Source organism: Equus quagga, chromosome 7, assembly GCF_021613505.1.
Source record: "Equus quagga isolate Etosha38 chromosome 7, UCLA_HA_Equagga_1.0, whole genome shotgun sequence".
NCBI lineage: Eukaryota > Metazoa > Chordata > Mammalia > Perissodactyla > Equidae > Equus > Equus quagga.
Window position 1 is genome coordinate 2,149,371 of NC_060273.1, and position 22,212 is coordinate 2,171,582.

The window sequence follows — 22,212 nt, forward strand, 5'->3', positions numbered from 1 at the left end:
TCATAATGGTGGGGCCCTAATCTAATAGGACTGTGGTCCTATAAGAAGAAGAAGAGAAAGCTCTCTCTCTCTCTCCACCATGTGAGGACACAGTGAGAAGGTGGCCATCTGCAAGCCAAGAAGAGAGCTCTCACTGGAACCTAACTATGCTGGCACCCTGATCTCAGACTTGTAGCCCTCAGTACTGTGAGAAAGAAGTTTCTGTTGTTTACGTTCTGTTGTTTAAAATATTTGTTATAGCAGGCCATGTAGACTAATACATCATTCTCTACTTCAGAAATACTAATTATCTGCATTTTGGATACCTTTTTATCTTTTCTATCTATAATTGTATCTCTATTTCTTTTGTCTCTGTCCTTTTTCTTTGCCTTTTATGCGATATCCTCAAAACTGTCTTCCATTTAATTGTTTGTCTTCTGTAATGTTGGATTTATTCCTTACTATTTCTAGTGTATAGATTAGTTCTTCAGTCTCTAGTTTCATCTCACTTAGGATGAGAGCTTAATTTCTCTTTCAAAACTCATTTAAGATTTGAAACATTTTGTTGCTTCAACACTATTGCCTGTATTTTAATTTACTGAAATTTTTAAAATACTTAGATGCTGTAGGGGCCCTGCCCTTATCCTCTCAATCTGATCATTATAGCAACACTAGATTTCCACTGCCAATACCTCTATGTCTTTGCCTGAGGGCTTTGTCTTCTGGACATGTGGCAGGCCAGAAGTGTCTGAGAATTAACATCTGGGGGAGCAGTCCTCAATTAATGTGTTATGGCTGTAGGCAGGAGTCAGTCTATAAATACCCCAGCTTCCTCACCCCTCAGGTGGTATACCTTTCAGGTTTCTGTTCTACACTGACTCCCAGGGATTAAAGTGCAGTTACCATGCTGGTCAGATAAGCTTCTAGTGGAAATTCAGCTAAGTCAATAGGTAATGCATTTGCATAATTGAAAATCAGAAGAAAGGGCTTATGTCCCTGGTCCTATACCCTAGGAACCCTTTTACTAGTTTCTTACTTATCCTTCCAATGTTTTGTTTTTTAAAATATGTGAATGCATATACTTATTCTCCCTTTTTATTTAAACAGTAGCAAAGTATATAACTCTTCTGTACCTTCTGTTTTTCACTTAAAATAAATGTGAGGAAATAAGTTAGAAAAAGAACAGGGACAAAAGACATAGAGATAAGATTATAGATAGAAACGATAAAAAGATATCCAAGATGCAGATAATTCATATCCCTGACATAAAGAATGGTGTGTTAGTCAGTTCAGGTTGCTATAACAAATACCAAAGACTGGGTGGCTTAAACAACAGAAATTTATTTTCTCACGTATATCCTGCAGATCTTAGAAGAAAGCCAGTAATAGAGCTCTTCCTTTATTTGAAGATTGCATATTACTTCCTTGTTTAGATATGCAGTAGTTTATATAATAATCCCCTATTGATGGATACTGGGCTGTTTGCAATCCTTTGCTCGTATGAACAGTGCTGCAGTGAATAACCTCATACATATGTCACTTCATACCTGTGCAGGTGTGTCTGTAGAATAGAGTCATAGAAGTGGCATTGCTGGGTCAAAGGGCTAGCAATAATGTTCTTGTAGAAATTCTGAATAGTTGCTGTGTTGCTTATTTTCAGCCCATTTTTTTTCCTATCACAGTCATGTTTTTCCCGAATATAGCATAAATGGATTTTCCTTAATCCCCTCTCTGCTTATCCAGGATCTGTTTGAATCCTGTCTTTATAATTGAACTTGCGGCTGATAATTCATAGTTTGTATTTTGTTGTGATCATGTAGAAATGACCGAAGCCTTTGTTTTGACTACATTGCAGCCCAACTTTTCTCTCTACCCGGGCCTGCTTCTTTCACTCTTCGAAAGTACTGATTTCGAGAGTGCTTGAAATAAACAAGTAAACTTCTTGTGCAGAAATCTCCATCTCAGTGTTGGCACTTTGGTTTTAAAATGCATTTCCCTGATAACCAGATAGATTGAGCACTTTTTCATATGTTTATTAGCCATTTGGGTACTCTCTTTTGGAAATTGTCTGTTCAAGTCTCTTGCCTATTTTCCTATTGGGATGTCTGTCTTTTTCTTAGTGACTTTTAGGAACACTTTAAATATTCTAGATACAAGTCCTGTGTCAGATGTATGTATTGTCAATATCTTTGCTCATTCTGGATTGCATTTTCTCTCTTATGCGTGTCTTCTGTGCAACAGAACTTCTTAATTTTTATTTATTTTATTTTTTAAAACTTTATTTATTTATTTATTTTTTGAGGATGATTAGCCCTGAGTTAACATCTGCTGCCAATCTTCCTCTTTTTGCTGAGGAAGAGTGGTCCTGAGCTAACATCTGTGCCCATCTTCCTCTACTTTACATGTGGGATGCCTACCACAGCATGGCTTGCCAAGTGGTGCCATGTCCACACCCGGGATCCGAACCGGTGAACCCAGGGCCACCGAAGCAGAATGTGCGAACTTAACCACTGCACCACTGGGCTGTCCCCCTTAATTTTTATATAATTCAGTTTATCAGTTTTTTCTTTATGTTTAGCGGTTTGGAGTCATGTTTAAGAAATCTTTGCCTACTTCAAAGTCATGAATATGTTTTCCTATTTTTTTCCTAAAAGCTTCATTTCTTTACCTTTCACATTTAGATCTTTATTATGTCTGAAGTTGATATTTTGTGTATGGTGGGAGGCAGGAGTCAATATACGTTGTTTTCCATGTGGATAGCCAATCAACCCTGAACCATTTATTGAGAAAACCCGGCTTCCCTATGTCCTGCAATGTCAGCTTTGTTATAAATCAAGTGATCATATATCTGTGGTCTCTTTCTGGGCTTTTGTTCTGTTTCATTGGTCAGTTTGTTTATCCTTAAGTGTATCTCTTTTGATTCTCATTTTCTACCTTGTACTATAATGTTTTCCTTTGTATATATTATTTTCTCTTACGAGGATTACTTTCCACTAGTGAGTTCCATGAAGATGAGCTTCATTACCGATTGATCTTTTTATGATAACATTTGCCCAGACACAGCAGCTTCAATACTGATATTACTTGAATGCATAATTGCTGGTTGTTGTACATTCACAAGCATCTAAATAAACTTCTTTTAAAAGGAGCCATCTATCTGTATTATCACAAATTTTAAAAGATGCTTAGTATGAAAACCTGCATCTGCTCTTTATTTTTCCCCTATCCCATTTCCCTGAACTGTGACTGTGGTTGGAGAAAACCATGTCTTCTCATTGTCTCTGGCTATTATTTTTCATCTGTGTTGGGCCAGTAATGAGCCAAAATACCTCCTAATCTAGATGGTGAGGGTTAAGGTTGGCAAATTCTAACACCAACTTCTAAAGAATTAAATATGGAGGGGCCAGCCCTGTGGCCAAGTGGTTAAAGTGCTGCACGCTCTGCTTCGGCGGCCCAGGTTTGTGGATTTGGATCCCATATGTAGACGTACTCCACTCATCAGCCATACTGTGGAGTCATCCCATATACAAAATAGAGAGAGATTGGCACAGATGTTAGCTCAAGGCTAATCTTCCTCAAGCAAAAAAAGAAAAAAAAAAAAGAGGAAGATTGGCAATGGATGTTAGCTCAGGGCGAATCTTCCTCACCAAGAAAAAACCCGAAAAATTTTTTTAAAGGATGAAATGTTGAGTGTTTTGGTCAATGGATATTGTTCCTGGTTCTTCACTCTTTCTTTGTGTTAAATTTTATGTCCATGCCCTTCGCTATGTGACTTTGCAGTGCCTCCCACTAGAGTAGTCAAGAGTTTCTTTTCCTGTTGCATTGACATTGGGCTTGGCTGTGTGATTTGCTCTGGCCAGCAAAATGGTTAGTAAGTGTTGTGTGAGCAGAAGCTTTAAACCTATTCGTATGGTTTGGCTTGACCTCTTGCTATTAGAACAACACGCTCCAGCTAGTGGCTGGTCTGAGGGGGATGAGGAGACACATGGAGCAGACCTGTATTGGTTTGCTAGGGCTGCCATAACAAAATACCAGGTGGTTTAAACAACAGAAATTTATTTTCTCCCAGTTCTGGAAGGTGGAAGTCCAAGATCAAGGTGTTAGCAGGTTTGGTTTCTTCTGAGGCCTCTCTCTTCAGCGTGTAGGTGCCTGCCTTCTTGCTGTGTCCTCACATGGTCTTTTCTCTGTGCCCATGCATCCCTGGTGCACTTTGTGTGTCCAGATTTCCTCTTCCCATTATGACACCAATCAGACTGGATGAGGGCCCACCCTAACAGCCTCATTTTAACTGAATCACCTCTTGAAAGGCCCTGTCTCCAAATATAGTCACATTCTGAGGTGCTAGGGGTTAGGACTTCAACATGAATTTTGGAGGGATACAATTCACCCCATAACAAGACCTGAGGACAAGTGCAATTAATCCTAGGGGGCCAGCAGAGCCACAACTTGCTGAAAGACTCATGAGCAGGAAATAAATGCCTGTTGTTGTGGGCTACTGGGTTTCGTTTGCCATTTGAGATTTTAACAGCAATAGCTGGCTAATATAAATGTATCATTACACTGACTCTTTTTGTTTATTAAGGTGAAATTCATGTAACATATGATTAGCCGTTTTAAAGTATACAATTCAGTGATATTTAGTGTATTCACAATGCTGTTTCTTTAGTTTCTTACATGCAATGTCAGAGATGCTTTAACCTGAGTAAAAATATATGCATTTTTGTTTCCTCACTGGAAGAATGTTTTTCTAGAAATGCAAATCTCATTGTAGTAGTATCTGAAAATTAAAGTGTATATTTCACTTGGGAAACAAAGAATGAAAAGAGAATTGACTACTATCCAAAGTATTTTTCTTTTCTTAGAATCATGTCTGCTCCAACCACATCCCTACAAAAACTGCATACCCTTTAATTATTTATTCATTCAATATTTACTGAGTGACTATCATGTGCTGGCCCTTCTCTTATGTCTGGGACTTAGTGGTGGTGGGAAAAAAAAAAAACAGGGCCAGACCCAGTGGTCTAGTGGTTAAATTCAACATGCTCCACTTTGGCAGCCCAGGTTTGGTTCCCTGGCGTGTACCTACACTGCTCTGTTAGCAGCCATGCTGTGCTGGTGGTCTACATACTAAAAAATAGAGGAAGATTGGCATGAATGTTAGCTCAGGGCAACTCTTCCTCAGCAAAAAAAAAAAAAAAAAGAAAAGAAAAAAGACAAAAAAAATTCCCGGCCTTCATGGAGTATACGTCCTAGTAGGGAAATCAGATTAAATAAGGTAAATAAGTAAATATATACCATGTTAAATAGTTTAAAAGTGCTAAGAAAAAATGAGCAGGGAAGACTTATACAAAATGTTTAATGTTTTTGAAATTTTATATAAGATGATGAAGAAAAACCTCATTGAGAAAGTGACTTTTAAATAAAGATCTGAAAGAAGTAGGAGAGCTAGCCATGTTGATACATGAGGGAGGTGTGCACTTGGCAGAGGAAACAGCAAGTGCAAAGATTTTGAGGCAGAATTATGTTTTGTCTGTTATAGGTTAGCAGCTAGGCCTGCGACAGAAGACGAGGGAGAAGGGGGGGGGGGGGAGTAAAGTAGCTGAGATGAGATGAGACGAGAAAGCTAACAGGGGCTACACCCCATAGAGCTTTGTAGATCATCACAAGGCAAGGCTCTTCCTTGGAGTGAGATGGGAGCCATTAGAGAGTTTTGAGCAGAGGAGTGGGCGTGACCTGACTTGAACAGGATCACTCTTATTGCTGCATGATAAATGGATCACAGGGTGGCAGGGGCAGAAGCATTGATTCCACTGGAGAGTCTATCGCAGAAATCCAAGCAAGAGATGGGGCTGTGTGATGAGAGCAGGGTGGTGTGAAAGGGATTGAATTCTGGGCATATTCTGTAAGTAGAGCCAATAGGGTTTCCTGACAAACTGGGTGCAGGATGTGAAAGAGACGAGTCAATAATAACCCTGCATAGCTCGAAGAATGGAACTGGCATTAATTGAGGTGAGGAAGACTGTAAGATGATCTGTTTTAGAAGAAATATGAGTAGCTCAGTTTGGACATGTCACATGGAGATGCCAAGCAGGCAATTGGATATTGGAGACTAGAGTTAGAGGCAACGTCAAGGCTGGAGATATAAATTTAGAAGTCATCAGCGTATAGATGGATTTAAACCCAAAAGACTGAGTGAGGTCACCTATAGAGTGAGTGTCATTGGAAAAGAGAAGAGTCCACAGATGGAGCCCTGGAGCACTTAAATATTTAGAGGTTGGGGAGAGGAGGGGGAATTAGCAAAAAAGACTGAGAAGGTACTGCTAGAAAGGAAGGAGGAAAAGTAATCCAGCATGATGCTCTGAAAACTCAAGCTTTTCAAGGATGACAGGGTAACTCAACATTTTTGTATTATGCATAATGTTTCCCCCATTTGTTCCCCAGCTAGTGGTGACCCCTCCTCTTCAGTTATAAAAATGGCAATGTTCAGGAACTTAAAACTTCTTCTCTGGAAGAACTTTATCTTGAAGGTGGGTATAGTTATCTGTGGGGAAAATGTGAGTCTCCTTGGAAGGGGCTGAATGTTGAAGTTAAATTGGTTGCTAATAGTGGATTAAAGAAAAAAAGAACTTTACTTGTAAAGGGGCCCTTTTCTGCAAATGTTTCCATAGTAATTTTGTTAACCCTAATTATTAAAGATGACGTTGTTATTGCTTTCTAGCCATATAGGTTAGAAAAGTTAAAAGCAGATATTTCCAACTAATTCTCATTCTATTTTTTCTTTTCTGTGTGTTGTGCAAGGAGGCTGGAAGAAATTAAAGGGTTCTTAATGGAAGAACTTTTGCCACATAGCGGCTTATGCTTGTGTTCTATTTTGGATTAACATATAGCTTTCATTTTTATTTTAGAAACGGAAGACTCTGGTAACAGTCCTTGAAATCTTGATGCCGTTACTATTTTCTACAATTGTAATGTATCTTCGTTTCGCTAGTTTGCCAAGAAAATACCCTGCTACCAATTACCGTGCAGTTGATGTCACTTCACTGCCAGAATTCTTCCATCACTTTCCTGTGGAAAATAAATTTCAACTAATTTATATCCCTTCCCAAAGTGAAACTTTGAAGACTATCATTGAGATGGTGGAGCAAGCCTTTGATGTTGAGTTTGAAGGTTAGAGATAAACATGGGATAAGGATAGGGAGGGCATTTTTATAAAGTATAGTTTGAAGTTTTTTCCTGAGAGTTCTTACTGTAGTGATTCCAAATCTGGGGTCTCCAAATTCTAAAGAATCAGCAGAGGTGGTAGTTGGGGAAAAGCAGCCACAAGGCATTTTTATTATTTCAAGCAACACGCTGGAGACTTGTATAGTTATGTCACGAGGCTTCGAGGCTATAATTAAGATGTTAAGTATTTGTTTTAACTCACTATAGTGACACTGGTTATCTCATATTAATCAGAAGCTCTGATTCTCAGTTATAATAAGTCTCTAACGAAAAATGGAAGACGTTCAGAGATTCTGAATTAACCTTCTAACTGTCTTCTCTCCATCTCCTCTTGTCCTTTTCTAATCCAGTTTCTACGTGGAGCCAGCAAGATCTTTAAAAGGTCAGTAGGATCTGGCCAGGCTCCATTGTACTGAGAATAAACAGACCCTTCTCCAGGCTCTGGCCCTGAGTTCTCCACTTTCTTACCTACTTCGGTCTTCCTTGTGCTTCCACACTCTGGGCACGTTGCCACCATTCACTTCCTAGAATCTGTGAGCTTTTCCTCCCGTCTGACACAAAGCTTTGCCCCAGCCCTTCCTGTGGGTTGCTCCTTCTTAGCCTTCAGGTTTCCGCTGAAATGGCGCTTAGGAAGGCAGCCAAAGCGGTTTAAGGTTTATTACCACTGCCTTTTCCTCTCTCACAGAACCCTGTTGGATATGTTAGTGGCATTTTGATAAATGTGTAATTACTTCTCCACTCCCTGCTTTCTGTGCGCTGTCTGCCTTTCCCTGCTAGGCTCCCCCTCCTTAAGGACAGAGGACCCTGTCTGTTTTGTTCATCACTGGGCCTGTGACAGTGCCTAGCACACAGTAGGTGCTCAATACATAGTTACTGAATGAATTCTTGCAGTTAGGTAGATAAAAATTTTCAAAATGTGGAGTCTGCAAAATGCAGAGTAATTTGTCGGAATTACTATAATTGTCACACACGCTTTTGAAAAAGTATTCTCATAATACTTTAATAATAAGGTACAAAGTGAAAAGAAAGAGTTCTCTCTCAGCTCTGAGTGCCACTCAATGGGGACAATTCTTTTAAAGGCCCTCAGTGGTAAAATGTTTGGGAACTACTGTTTTGAAAGTTATGCTTTATGCTTGCATAGTATCCTAAAATACTGTTCTAATTCAGTTACCTTTTATAAATATAAGATTATGAAATAAAAAAACAAACAGAGAAATCTTCTCTGGGGAGGTGATAAGGTAGTTAAGACATGATGATAAAGAACAAGTCATGCAAAATGCAAGCATGACGGGTTTCAGGAGTCAGGGGCTATCCAGTTAGGGGGGCAAGTGGCCAGGCCCTGAGGTGTTTGAGGATCTGAAAGTGATCAAGCGAGGCTGAAGTAAGTTGAGAGAGTGATTTGAGATGAGGTTTGAAATGTCTGTAGAAGCCACATAATCCAGAGCCTTGCAGGCCTTATTAAAGTGTTAGGGTTTTCTTCTACGTGCAAAAGGCAGCTGTTGAAGGGGTTTAAAGAAAGCTTAGGTGATGTAATTTGTTTTAAAAGAGATTTCAATGGCTGTTTTCTGGAAGAGTGATTGGAAGCGGGTGGTATTTGCAGACATTCGGGAGGAAAAAGATGATGAGGGCTTGAATTGGGGAGACGGAGATATGTAGGTGAATTCAAGATAAATTTTGGAGTGAGAAATGATTCATCTGAAGCCCTCCTGCCTCTTTTGGACCTTTCTCAATTAGTAGCTTCTCCGTCTCTCTAAATATTCAGTCTTTCCATCTGGGCTGAATTTCCACCTCACTCTCAAATGAACCTCAATCACCTCCATTTTAAGAGAAAATATTTCCTCTTGTGTCTTTTCTTTAAGATCCTGCCTCAGACTATGTATTTTCTTGATAAATGTCTTGAAAGTTTATTTCTATTACTTCTCACTCATTTCTTAACTCATCATAATCTATATTCTGTCCTCAGTACTGTACTGATATCTGCTAAGAAAATGTCATTGATGACTTGCTAATTACCAAATCCAGTGCTTTCTTTCCAGTCTTTATTCTGTTTGTCCTCACTATAACAGGGATTATTTCAACCACTTCCTCTTTGGAATTCTCTTTTGCTTTGAATCCTGTGATACTGTAATCTTCATCTATTTCTGCCTTTCTGCTTTCCCATTGTGGTCTTATTTGCTCACTTCTTGTCCTCAAACAGCTTCCTGCCTTCCTTTCTTCCCTTTCTCCATACTAAAAAATGATACATGAAATGATACATTGTTTAAAGTAAAAAGTTAAATTGCCATCCCAAATCCCACTTCCCAGAAGCATCCTTTATTAATGATTTGGGATGTATTTTTCTGAAATTTAAATTAAAAAAAAAAAGCCTTAAAATTTACAATAAATATAAGAATTCTTTGCATTAAAATTTTCAAACAGTATAAAAAAATAAGGAATAAAAATTAAAGCTCCATCTTCGTGCCATTTCCCTAAGCAAATCCTATACCCTAGAAGTAACAATGAACAATAGTTTGAAAATTCCTTCCAAACTGTGGTAGACATCTGTTTTTCTTTTCTTCCCAGCATCTATTCACCCTTTTGTGCACAGCCTAGTTCTCCCTGAGGGCTTGATCTGTCTCCCACTCTCAGCCCGTGATGACTCCACCCTGGGCGCTGGTATAACCTGTGTCTACACAGTCTGCACTTGGCAGTCCCCTTGCTATGGTGATTGTCCAGGCAGGACACTTAACTCAGTAAGAGTCAAGGAACCACTAAGATTTTTCCTGGGACTTTCTGGGAAAGAGATTATTGCTGTTCCATTTCTGGTAATATGACAGACTAGGTTATTTGGACCAACCCTCCTGTTGAAAAACAAATGCTGGATAAATATTAAAAACATGTTCTTGAAAACATTAAAGAACTAGCTAGGTAGTAAGGAACTATCAGACAAAAAAATCTAGGGTAAAAATATTTTATTTCTTGATCCAAGAAGTAATTACTTGGATGTTAATTTCATAACTGTTCATAAATAGAACATTTGTGTTTTGTATACCTTCCAGTATGTATGCTATTTTTCACAATTTAACCAAATGTGTGTGCATGTGTGTGTGTGTGTTTAAAAAGAACCTAATATATATATACAATGGAATATTACTCAGCCATTAAAAGGATAAAATCGTCCCATTCACAACAACATGGATGGACCTTGAGGGTATTATGTTAAGTGAAATAAGCCAGATAGAGAAAAACGAACTCTGTATGACTCCACTCATAGGTGGAAGTTAAACAGATAGACAAAGAGAAGTGATTGGTGGTTACCAGGGAAAAGGTGGGGGTTGGGGGGAGGGCACAAAGGGTGAAGTGGTGCAACATGACTAACAATAATGTACAACTGAAATTTCACAAGGTTGTAGACTATCATAATCTTAATAAAAAGTTAAAATAAAAAGAAACCAAATAAGGCTAAGGAAACAAAAGAACCAAAAAAAAGATAATAATAATAAACCCCATATATAGGAAAAAAAGGAAAATTAACTCATAACCCTATCATCCAGATATAAGTGCTATTTAAAATGTTGGTGTACACCCTTCCTGCACTTTTTCTAACCACGTAAATAAACAGAAATAGGATCATTTTGTGTAAACTATTTTGTAGTCTGCTTTTTATTTACTATGTCGTTAACATATTTCCATAGTCTTAGATATTTTCCTAAATAAAAAATCTAGGTGAAAGAAAGAACCCAAAGAAGCCAATGGAGTCCCTCAACTGCTATTGATGAAACATACATCATACTAGGGGAAACTGAGCTGTAGTTTTCATAGCCTTGTAAGGCACAGAGGGAAAGAAGAAAAAGTCAAGGCCAATTCCAGGTGGGATGTCTCATGGGAGACCATCTCCCCATAAAGCTGGAACTCCAAATGCCTATACCCTTAGTGTAAGGTTGAGCCAGAAGAAAACGTGCCTCAATCCCACTCCTGAGGGACTGCAAGGAAAGTTGCCTCAGAACTGAGCACAGCAGCAGGGGCTCCCATCCTTGAGATCTGTAGCTCCAATTCACATCACCTGGTTGTCCAAAAACAGAAAACCTCTTATACTATGGAGTGAGACTTGGACTGAGACAGACAGTAAAAACAGAACTAGAAAGGTTTCAGATCGTGGAATTGTTAGTCTCACATTATAAGGTCACTATGTTTACTAGATTTAAAGAAATGAAAGACACCCGGAAAGTATTTGTAGATAGCATGTCACTATAAAGAGTCACCTAGCAGATTTGAGGGGGAAAAAATGAAACAATTTCTAGAAATGAAAAATAATCAAAATGTAAAACTCAGCTGAACATAAAACTAGTGAACTGAAAGATAGATCTGAAGAAAAGTTGAAGAATGCAACTCACAGAAAGAAAAAGACAAAATATGGAAGAGAGGTTAAGAGACATGGCCCTCATTGTTCAATTCAAACTTTAACTGGAAAGTCTATAGTCCAGGAACTGCTAGCATCTGTCTTAGGACATCAAGGAAATAATGCTGAAGAAAGAAGAGAAAGAATTTAAGTCTTGATCACGCAACTTGAAACCAGGATCAAATCTCAAATGTTGTGGATCAAGTGATTGTTCTTGTTTAATGAATGGGCTTTTTTTCTGGTAGAAAGTTAAAGTTCAGTTTCATCAACAAGCCTTTCAAGATTAGCTTTCAACCTTTTTGCGGGGGAAGATGTAGAACAGCTTTTACTTTAAAGATAATTTATCCCACTACTAAGATGTGATTCTTCTAGGTTCTCTTCTGAGTGCCTCAAGTGATCACCAAGGACTCTCCACACTGGCTGGTCAGAACTTGCCTCCTGGTCTTAGGTAGGCTCAGGGCACCATTTAGTTCGTACCTCCCTGGTCACCCAGGCGGGGTATGTCTTAGTATTCTTTAAAGGGGTCCTCTGTGCTGATTTCTAGGGGTATTTCTCTCCATAGTCTTCTACTCTTTGGAACTCTGCCCTGCAACTTTCAGCCACTGCAGACTCTTTGAACACTAATCCCTATCTGTCAGCTTAGCTGCATGGCTGTGTTCTGCATGGGATTCCCTGCCCTGTTCTGTGGTCTGAAATGTGCCTCCAGACAGAAATCCAGGGTAATCTTAGTCATCACCTTGAATCTCAAGAATCATAATGCTGTGCTACTTATTGTCCATGGTCTGAAAAACTTGATTCAGTTTTTTTGTCCAATTTCCTTGTTATTTATGGTAGGAGGGTAAATTCAGTCTCTGTTACTCCATCATAGCGAGAAGTATAAGTCATAGACTTTTTTTTTTGGAGGAAGATTAGCCCTGAGCTAACTGCTGCCAATCCTCCTCTTTTTGCTGAGGAAGGTTGGCCCTGAGCTAACATCTGTGCCCATCTTCCTCTACTTTATATGTGGGACACCTGCCACAGCATGGCTTGCCACGCGGTGCCATGTCTGCACCCGGGATCGGAACCAGCAAACCCCGGCCCGCCAAAGTGGAACATGCGCACTTAACTGCTGCGCCACTGGGCTGGCCCCATATATATTTTTTTAAACATACAAAAAAATTGGCTTACAGAGATTGTGTCATGATGGGGAAATTGGGGACCTGTGGTAGGTGAATGACTCTTCAGCATTTAACTTTTAGTATCATTCGAATCTTTTACCATGTGCATACACTATTTTTTTCAGATCTAGTTCGTAAAAAATTCTCCTTAGTATTCTCAGAGACAGCTGAGAAAATATTGCCACTCCAAAGCAAAACCAGACTCCTATGAAAAGGAAACAATGACAGAAACTGAAAGGGGACTTGGAAATTAAAAATGACTATCAAAATAACTTTCATGGAAGTAGTAGAATAGACATGTTTGAAGTCCGAGTGGTGATCTAGATGATAAAGTCAAGGAAACCGCTGAGATGTAAAGCAAAAGGACAAAGAAATGGAAAATATGAAAGACAAGGTAATAGACATGGAGACCAGATCTGGAAGTCCCACCTTCATCTACTGGGATTTCTAGAAGGAAGAAAAGGAGACAACTTGGGAGAACAGCAAAGCAATATGGAAAAGATTTCTGAAAGAACACCTGTGTTTCAGATTGAACAAGCTCACTAGTTCCCAGCAGGAAAACAAAAGAGGGCAAACTTGGACACAAATTAGTGATGTTTCTGAACCCAGGGATAAAGGAACAGAAATCCTACATGCGTTCAAAGAAGGAAAACTGGTTACCTACAAAAGAATTAGGCATTACATTCAGCAACAGTGCATGCTAAATTATGGAGTAACACCTTCAACGTTCTGAGGAAGAATTATTTTCAAGGAGGATCCTGTATTAAATCATCAGTCAAATGTAAGGGCAGTTGATGTAGAAATTATTTCTCTCATCAAAGCAGCTGAATTTCTTTGTGATTTTGTTTTCTGCTTTTGTTTGTTATAACTGTGAGGAGAAGGCTGAAATGGAGCGGGAGATATTTCCTCATTAACATGGGCAATTATTGTGTCCCCTCGACTGTAGCCCTAAGCGCTGCCTAGCTAGGAAGAACTGGAACACAAGAGCTCTCAGAACCACACAGAAATTTAGACCATTAGCGTTTGACTTTGTATTCCCACTGCCTCACATAGCTCCGGGCATCTTGTATGTGCTCGTGTGTTTGCAGAATGAATGAGTGAGTGAATGAGGTTTGCCACTCCTTAGGTGAGAAGCTGGCAGTCCCATATCTCCTTAGGTAGAAAGGGGGTGGTTGGGCAGCATTTGCCTTCCCACCAGCCACTCACTGATTAGATATTTCCCTCTGTAGTTTTAGGCTATTCTTCCGTACCTTCATTTGAACGTTTCATAATCGAGGATCCCAAAGCTTTCTACGCATTGGCTGGAATTGTTTTTGATCATAGTTTCAGTGACAGCAAGGAACCTTTGCCACTTGAGGTAAGAACGTCTTTTCCATAACAAGCTTATCGCGCTACCCAGCCTGGAGCATGAGTTCATTAAGGAGTTTTTTTACGGGAGCTGCCCGTCTCTTTCCTCTGTGTTAGCTGACTGTCTCTTACTTCTGGAGGAGATAAGAGAATGCTCCTGATTCCACATCTTACACCTTGGACTTTGAGGTCCCTTCCAGTTTTCAGATTCTTTTAAAGAGAAGACTTGTTCAGAGCAAGCCTCCATCCTGAGAGTAGAGGATGGCATTTGTTTAGTTGCTTGATTACAGAAGCAAGCTCCAATGCCAGACTCCATAGACTTGAATCCCAGCTCTGAACTTACTAGCTGTCTAACCTTGGGACAGCTACTAACATTTTTGGGCCTCAGTTTCCTTATCAGTGTAGTGGGATTAATAATATAGTTCCTAACTCAGAGAGCTTTTGTGAGGATTAAGTGAATTTTGGGCTATAAAGTGGTTAGAACAGAGCCTGGGGAACAGAAACATTTTCCAGAAGGATTAGTTATTGTTGTCATTATTACTAATCTCACAGATTTCAGATCTGGTAGTTCAGATCTTGTTTGTTTAAGGAAAGGCAGTATTTTAAACATAGGAATATTTGGTTTCTGTTTTGGGATGGGAAAACCACTAATACGTAGCTTTTTTTTGTGCTACACAGTCTATCTAATAATTAATTGTTAGAACTTGCATGAGATGTTGGTAGATGGAGACAGATATGTTAATAAAATAAGCAGCAACAGTTTGCAAGCAATTACTAATGCCAGGCACATTGCAGGGACCATCTCACTTGATCCTACAGTGCCTCTGAGGTAGGTACTGTTAACATCACCTGCATTTTACTGATGAGGAAACTGAGGCAAGAAGATTAAGAACTTGCCCAAAGTGCCATGGCTGTTCAGTAGGAGATTTGGATTTGGGGTTTGGATCTGGTTGGTCTGGCTCCAGAGCCCATGCTCAGAACTATTCTGCAGCTCTCCCTTCCTGAAGGGGGCTTAGGAGGCCCTTGTCTTTTTCCTGGGAAGGTTGCAGCAGAATGCAGGGAAGACCACTGCTGCAGTGTGCCCCTCAGAGGGACATCTGCCAGTGTGGGTGCCTTTACTCCAGTCACAGCTGATGTCAAGCACACCTTTGCTCTGTCCTGTGCCTTTTCTGAGTTTCAGGATCTCACGACCGAATTTGTTTTCTCTTTATATTTCATAGGTTAAGTATTACTTGCGCTTCAGTAGCATTCAGAGGAATTTTCAAGTCTCGATGGCAATATTCCAAGATGATGTAAAAGGCTGGAGCACATCCTTTCTTTATCCTCCTAATCCAAGCCCAGAACCCCGGAACTTTGACTATTCGGATGGGGGATCCCCTGGTGAGGAAGCCTATGTGTGTTACCATGAACAAGGCCACTTTCATCCTGCCGCATGTATTTGTGATGCCATTTTTGTTGTTTTTACTGTCTGAACACTTGCTAATCTAACATTTCAGAAGAGGTTGAAGGAGTTACATTTAGAGTGGCATTCAGTAAAATGCTTACATTCTAGAGTAAGTTAAACCAGAAGTTATGCATTTGATTTTGTAATGACATTGAATTGTTTAAGGGAAAGATGGAAGCATTTTACAGGAACAAGAAGTACAAGTCCCTTCTTTATGTTTCTGTAGGTATTAACTTTTCTGTTTATAAAGATGTATATATGCCTTTAACTATCTGCAGACTACGAGTAAGTAGTGGGACCACACAAGAGACCTGCTTGTCCTGTTTCCATTACAATAAGAGTCATTTTCCTGACTGAGGCCCATGAACCTCTCCTGAGGGACTCACTCTCCACTTCACTGTAGATTTTTAGTCTCCTTCTTTATGAGGGGCTTATAGTGACCACCCTCTAGGGAACTAACTGCTCTTAGAAAATTAAGCTGACAGTCTGCACCTTGTTGTAGATTGACCACACAATTGACTTGAAGCCTTGGGCCTGCAAGCCCACCAAGTGGAAATCCAAGTCCAAGGGTTTATAGTTTCATGTGATTCTAGAAAAGATATCAGTAGTTCTCTGGTGGAAATTCTCCTATATACAATCAAGAATATGTAAGGTTCCCAGAGTTTTATCATCAACAATTTGTTCCTCCCTTTTTCATCCTGACAGATGTAGGGTCTGCCTAGGTCTAGACCATCAGAAGACCTTAGTCACCTATACTACAATGCCGACACACCCCACCCAAGCTCTGCCTGTATGGAGGGCTGGTAACCCTTGCTTGGAGGTGGGGCCATTGTCTCTTAGAAGATCCCAAAACCAGGGATCTTTGCCTTTCAACCTAATTTTCTCCAAATTGACCTCAGCACACCACCTATGCTATATTGAAACAAGGGTTGCTTATGGTAAAGACTGCTTTTGAGGCTTGACAGCAAACAGTGACCATAACCCTCAGACTACAGTAGTGACAACGCAGAGACAGGTCACAGCAGGTAAGAGGGGCTGTGTCTCCTGAGTGCTTTGAATTTAACCATCTTGTATGTGCTGGATGATCAAAACTTCAGAACAGGCACTGTTTCCCTGAAGCCTGAGTACTTAGGGGAGAAGATGTGGCCCCACCCTGGAAGATTGTTGTATTGGATATCCCTTGTTAGGTCTGTCCAGGACTTCTTTACCCTATTTTCTAATAAAATATGCCATCACTCAGCCACAGGGATTCCACTGTGACTTTCTGCTCTTTCTTCCATATTGTAGCATGTGGACTATAGGGATGCCTTTCCTACCCCTGTCTGTATGTCTTTATGAATGGCTAACCATGATCCATCTGAATTATCAATTGTTTTGCATCTTCAGTCTTTCTTAATCTCTTATGCTTGATATCCACTGTTTTCTCATGCAGGATACAACAAAGAAGGCTTTCTGGCCATCCAGCATGCTGTGGATAAAGCCATCATGCAGTACCATGCTCACAATGTGATGACCAAGATGTTTGAGAATCTCAGTGTGCTTGTGAAGAGATTCCCGCATGGAGCCTATGTCCAGGACAACTTCTTCCTGGTCCTTCAGAATGAGTTCCCTCTTTTCCTGCTGCTCAGTTTCATTTGCAGTGAGCTCATCATCATCAATTCCATTGTTCTGGAGAAAGAGAGAAAACTGAAGGTAACTCCATCTACATCAGATGTATGCCTCTCCCAGCACAGGAAAGTATGAAGGCTGCTAATGAAAAATGACCAGAATAGGAATGAGGCCAAGGCAGGTAAGAGGTTGCTTAGGTATCAGAGCAACCTCCAAGGTGAGTTGAAACTTGAATGTTCTTTCATCGTTTTAAGCTGCTTGCAACTTAGGTGCATCATCAGTTGTTATGACATGAATCTTTGCATTGAGAATGTCCAGCCTAGTGGTTCCCGATTCTAGCACACTGCCTCACACATGGCAGGTGCTCAGAAATGCTTGTGGAATGATTAACTGATAAACACTCAGGAGGGGAATAATCATCCAAAATTAACTCCCTCTCATTTTGCTGTAAGGTAGACAGGAAGTGTTCTCTAGGAAGAGACAACTTAAGACAAGGTTGGTCCTGCTGTTACTCTACTTTCTGTTCTCCCATGTTTCCCTACTCTCTCCTGTTACTTCTCTCCTCACTTTTTGCTCTTTTAAAAAAATCTTCTCACTCTTTATTTTTCTTCTCCTTTTATTGATTCTTATGACTATATATTAAAATAGACTGCCAGTGTCTCCCTAGCCATGCGTGGCCTTACCAATGATGTCTGGTTTGCTCTGTCTTCTTGTGTATTCAGTCGTAAGGAACAGTCTAACTGATGCTGCCTGGTGAGGCTGCCTGTGGGAGTACGTTAACATGGTGGAAAGGCAGGGGGAACTGGCTTTCTGCTGTGATGGATGATAGTGGGACAGTGGCCTAGCTGGCAGGCCTCTCCACCTGGCTCTGCACCAACTGAAAAACCCCTAGGAAACTAGAAGCTTCTGGTGTGTTGTTGGAATTCCCTTTTAGTGCCCAGATGTAGGAGGGAGATTTCTCTTTCCTGTTTGTTAAATTGTCTCAGCAACAAATTGGTGGAGGGAAATGTTTGCACTTGGGTTGTTGAATTATTCATGTATTTCCCATGTCATGCTTGAGTCTGCTCTGGACAAATATAAGTTAAAGAACACTTTTTAAAAACTTAAAAATAACCACCAATTTAAAAGTATTTAAAAGTAGGACATATAACTTCTAAAACACTGGAGAAAATTTTAAAAAATGTAGTCCATATACCAAAAGAGAAAACAAAAGAAATCACAAAAAAGCAGACAGAAGAGAGAGCATAATATTAAACAAGATAGAAGAAGACCAAACATGGCAGTTGTAATAATAAATGTGAGTATGATCACTTCTCCTTTTAAAAGAAAGAAATTAGAATTCTTCAAGAAACAAAATCCAACTAAAACAAAATGACATAAATATGCTGTTGTTAGCTGACTTAACAGTACTTGAACGTAGTGCTTTCCACATGCTGGGCACTCTCTGAAACACTGTTGGGCCTTTAATTCATTTCACCCTCCTAGCAGCTTGCGCTATGTTTGGCCTTCCAGATCCACTCTTCACTGTTCTCCACCTTGCTCTCTGCCCTGAAAGCTGACCTGCAGGCATTCCAAAACGTGCTCCCACTGGAGGGAGCCTGGCAGGACCTCAGAGGAATGAAGTAGGAGGCTGAGATCAGGGTTTTCCCCCTGATCCCCAGGCCCTCTCCCTACAGGTCATATTTGGGCTCGATTTGTCCCTTAGCTGAAGGTCACTGTTTTCCAAATGTACCTTGCTCTACAAGACTCTTTCCCTTCCTGGGTTCTGGTAACCTCTCTTACTTCTCACCCTTGGGCCCAAGGGTGGTAATAACTCTGTAACCACTAACCCTAGGTTTCTGCACTGTCCTGTAGGCTTTCCCATCCCTGTGCACGCACTTGTAATGAGGCATATTATAAAGAAGCTCTCCTCAAATTATTCTGATTTGAGCATAGTATCTGTTTCCTTTAGGGACCCTGACTGATGCACAATTCTATGAGATAACTACTACTACTGTTCTTTTTTAGCAGAGGAGGTAGACTGAGGCACAGAGAGATTAATAACGTCAAGATGACTTTATACAGGACAGTACGACCAAAAAACAAAAAACAGTTTGTAGTCTCAGGTGAAGAATATCTCTCCCTAAGCAAAGTAAAACAGATTTCTGATAATTAAGCTCAGCTTTTCCAAGTGGAATCTTAGATGAAATATGCCAGAGAGAAATACGCTCTATTTCTGCTGGACAAATTGTCTGGAAAAGGTAGTCCACTGGGGAGTTCTAGAAAAGCCTTTAGCCTTGGAGGCTGATAGGATTGATGGGGTTGGCTCTTCCTTTCTATTCAGATAATAGCCTGAGACTCAACCCAAGCCTTTCAACTCTTCATTGGTAAGGACCCAGGAGCAGGTAAGTTATATTCCAGGAGGACTCATTAATATGGGATCTGTTCTCTAAGCGAGAATGCCCTGACAGTGTTTGTCCCTGGGACCAAAGTGGGAGAATTGGGAGGAGGAGGGAGAAACTGGTGTCACTTTCTTCTCTGAACACAGAATATAACCAGGATTCTGAGAGCTAGTCACTACTTAGATCTATTTTTGGTCTGTTCTGACTATGTAAATGGTAAGCAGGATTAAAATGGATTATCTTTAATTTAGAAGCCGCCTGGACCTCTTCTCTGACCCTAGCATAAGGTCTTCTCTCTAGTTGAATAGGTCCTTTTTCTGTTCTTCAAATAGATGCTAGAAACTATTCCTCCTGTAGGTGGGCTGCTCTGGAATGCCCTCCACTTGAAAATTCATATTGCAGTTCACCTCCTTCAGGAAGCCTTTCTAAATTCATCCATCTTCCCAAAATATTTTGTTTCCACCTCCATAGTATAGATGGAGCTTTCTTAACTGATCTCCATGTAATCAGTTCCCAAATTAACTGACACTCCATCACCTCTGTAAAGCTTTCTGATTGGAGCTCTTAGCACACTGCAGCTAGTAAGCTTTCCTCTAGTACACGGAGGCTTATCTCCTCTCATCTGCTGAGTTCTATGCTTATCAGAGTTTGTTCCTAAATCTCTTTGTACCTGTACTTGTTCTAATAATTTTTAACTTAATTAAATATTATGTAAATGGATGAAATGGACTGGAGTTGCCTTTGAAAGTTTAGTTGACTGTTTTGGAAAGATTCAGTAAGGCAGCTCTCTAAGAAACATGTTATAAATTTCATGTGGGTGAAACTGCTGTAAAATTTGGGGAAAAAATTATAAAAACCCAAACAGAGTCTATACTAGGTTGCTTCACACCTGTATTTATATCCTTGGTTCACTTTCAAGACTGTGATCCTAGAATGAGGATCAAGAGAAGAGTTTGTGCTCTGATGTCAGAATACTGGCACATGTTATACATTTATATGTTATAAGTGAAAATAAAATTGTAAGTTATGTGTGTATCATTTTTGTGGTTCCCCGCTTTAACCAACTTGTTTTTGATTCATCAACCTACTACCAGTTCCTATCTTAAAAAGGTTATCCCTGTACTTAGAGTGTGGAGTAGACAGCGTTGTCATCTATGTGTTATCTATGTATTATTATATATGTATCTCCAGTACTAGTTGTGAACTTTTGGAAGGCAGTAGCTCTGCCTTTTATATTTTTCACTTTTCTTGCGTGGTACTTAGCACAGTGCTTTGCATTTATTCACTTATCAAACATTTATTAAGTGACTTATATTTGCCAGGCATGTGCATTAGAGATATGGATATAAATGACACAGTCTTTTCCCTCAGGTGATTCATGGCAATAAAGCCAAATGTTACAAAAGAATCCCCAGTGCTAAGGTAATGGAATGTATAGATGTTATGACTATGTGGAGGATGGGAAAGCTGACCAGAGAAGGTTTCACAGAGCAGGTAACTCTTGAACTAGGTTTTGAAAATCAAGTAGGATTTTGCTAGGTGAAGAGAAAAGAGTCGGAACAACATGTGTAAGAAGGAAAAACAGGCGTAGAAATCATGGCATGTTCAGTGAATTGCAGGAAGTTTGTGTGATTACAGCATAGGATACCAAGGAGTTTAGATTCTATCCTCAGGGCCATAGAAACCATTCACTTATAGTAGGCATTCAATAAATGAATGAACTAACAGTATACTTACCATTGCAAAAGAAGAACAATTTTAACACCAGGCCTATCTCCACCATATCTAGATCAGATAAATGCCACTCACTGGTTTGTAGGTCTCTTTCCAACCCACTCAGTCTCCATCGCCCCAACCAGCCACCTCTCCCCAGGACACACGTATGACCCTTCATCCCAGTCTACCGGGGTTTCCGTAATAGACAGCTAAAGCAGACCAGTTGGAGCTGAGCACTCGAATATGTAATGTCTGGTTCTTTGTCTTTTTCTAGGAGTACATGTGTACGATGGGACTGGTCAACTGGCAACACTGGGTTGCTTGGTTCATCATTTTCTTCATTTCTGCCTTCATTGTTGTTTCTTTCATGACCATTCTCTTCTGTACAAAGGTACATGTCTCTCTCATCCTTCATGATATCCTAAGCTATGAAGAGGTGGGAAAGAAATCTGGTGTAATGTGGGTGGTGGTGCTGAGATTCAATAGATGATGAAAACACAATTATTATCGAACACTTGGAAAACTGCAGGTTGATATGTGGTGGTATTTGCTAAAATTTGGGGGGATTAAGCATTTAAACTTTAGGATCCAGGAGAGCTTTGCCCTCCCTTCAGTTCCCTGGTCTTCAAGTACTGGACATGAGTGTGGTTAATTTCATTAGCAAAGTGGAATTCCAAAAGATTATTTTATAAATTTTAAAACATTACAAATTTTATACTCTATAAATAGTTGAAAATAGTTATTGTAAAACATAAGAACATTCTTTTATGCCCATGGTATCTTGTTAATTTTTCCTTCTATCCTGTCAATGGAATTTGGTGTTCCGAATTGCTAACTTGCATTTAATGACTAAATTATAGCTTGCTATTTGGGTATGTGAAAATTTACCTTCTAAATTACCAAAATGGGGCAATTTCGACAAAGGGAGGGGAGAAAATCAGACTATATAGAAAAATATATAACACAAAAAAATGGCCAGAA

General features: G+C 39.8%; 1 protein-coding gene across 1 annotated transcript in view; it reads left to right on the forward strand.

Moving 5' to 3' along the window:
* The first annotated feature begins 6,299 nt into the window (after nucleotides 1-6,299).
* LOC124241943 (ATP-binding cassette sub-family A member 17-like) overlaps nucleotides 6,300-22,212 on the forward strand; it is a 94,639-nt gene continuing 78,726 nt past the window's right edge. The window contains exons 1-6 of the mRNA XM_046666338.1: nucleotides 6,300-6,506; nucleotides 6,885-7,146; nucleotides 13,965-14,092; nucleotides 15,303-15,462; nucleotides 16,959-17,218; nucleotides 21,506-21,622. Coding sequence (XP_046522294.1) covers nucleotides 6,390-6,506; nucleotides 6,885-7,146; nucleotides 13,965-14,092; nucleotides 15,303-15,462; nucleotides 16,959-17,218; nucleotides 21,506-21,622 — 1,044 coding nt within the window. The 5' untranslated portion in view covers nucleotides 6,300-6,389. The remainder of the gene's footprint in view (nucleotides 6,507-6,884; nucleotides 7,147-13,964; nucleotides 14,093-15,302; nucleotides 15,463-16,958; nucleotides 17,219-21,505; nucleotides 21,623-22,212) is intronic.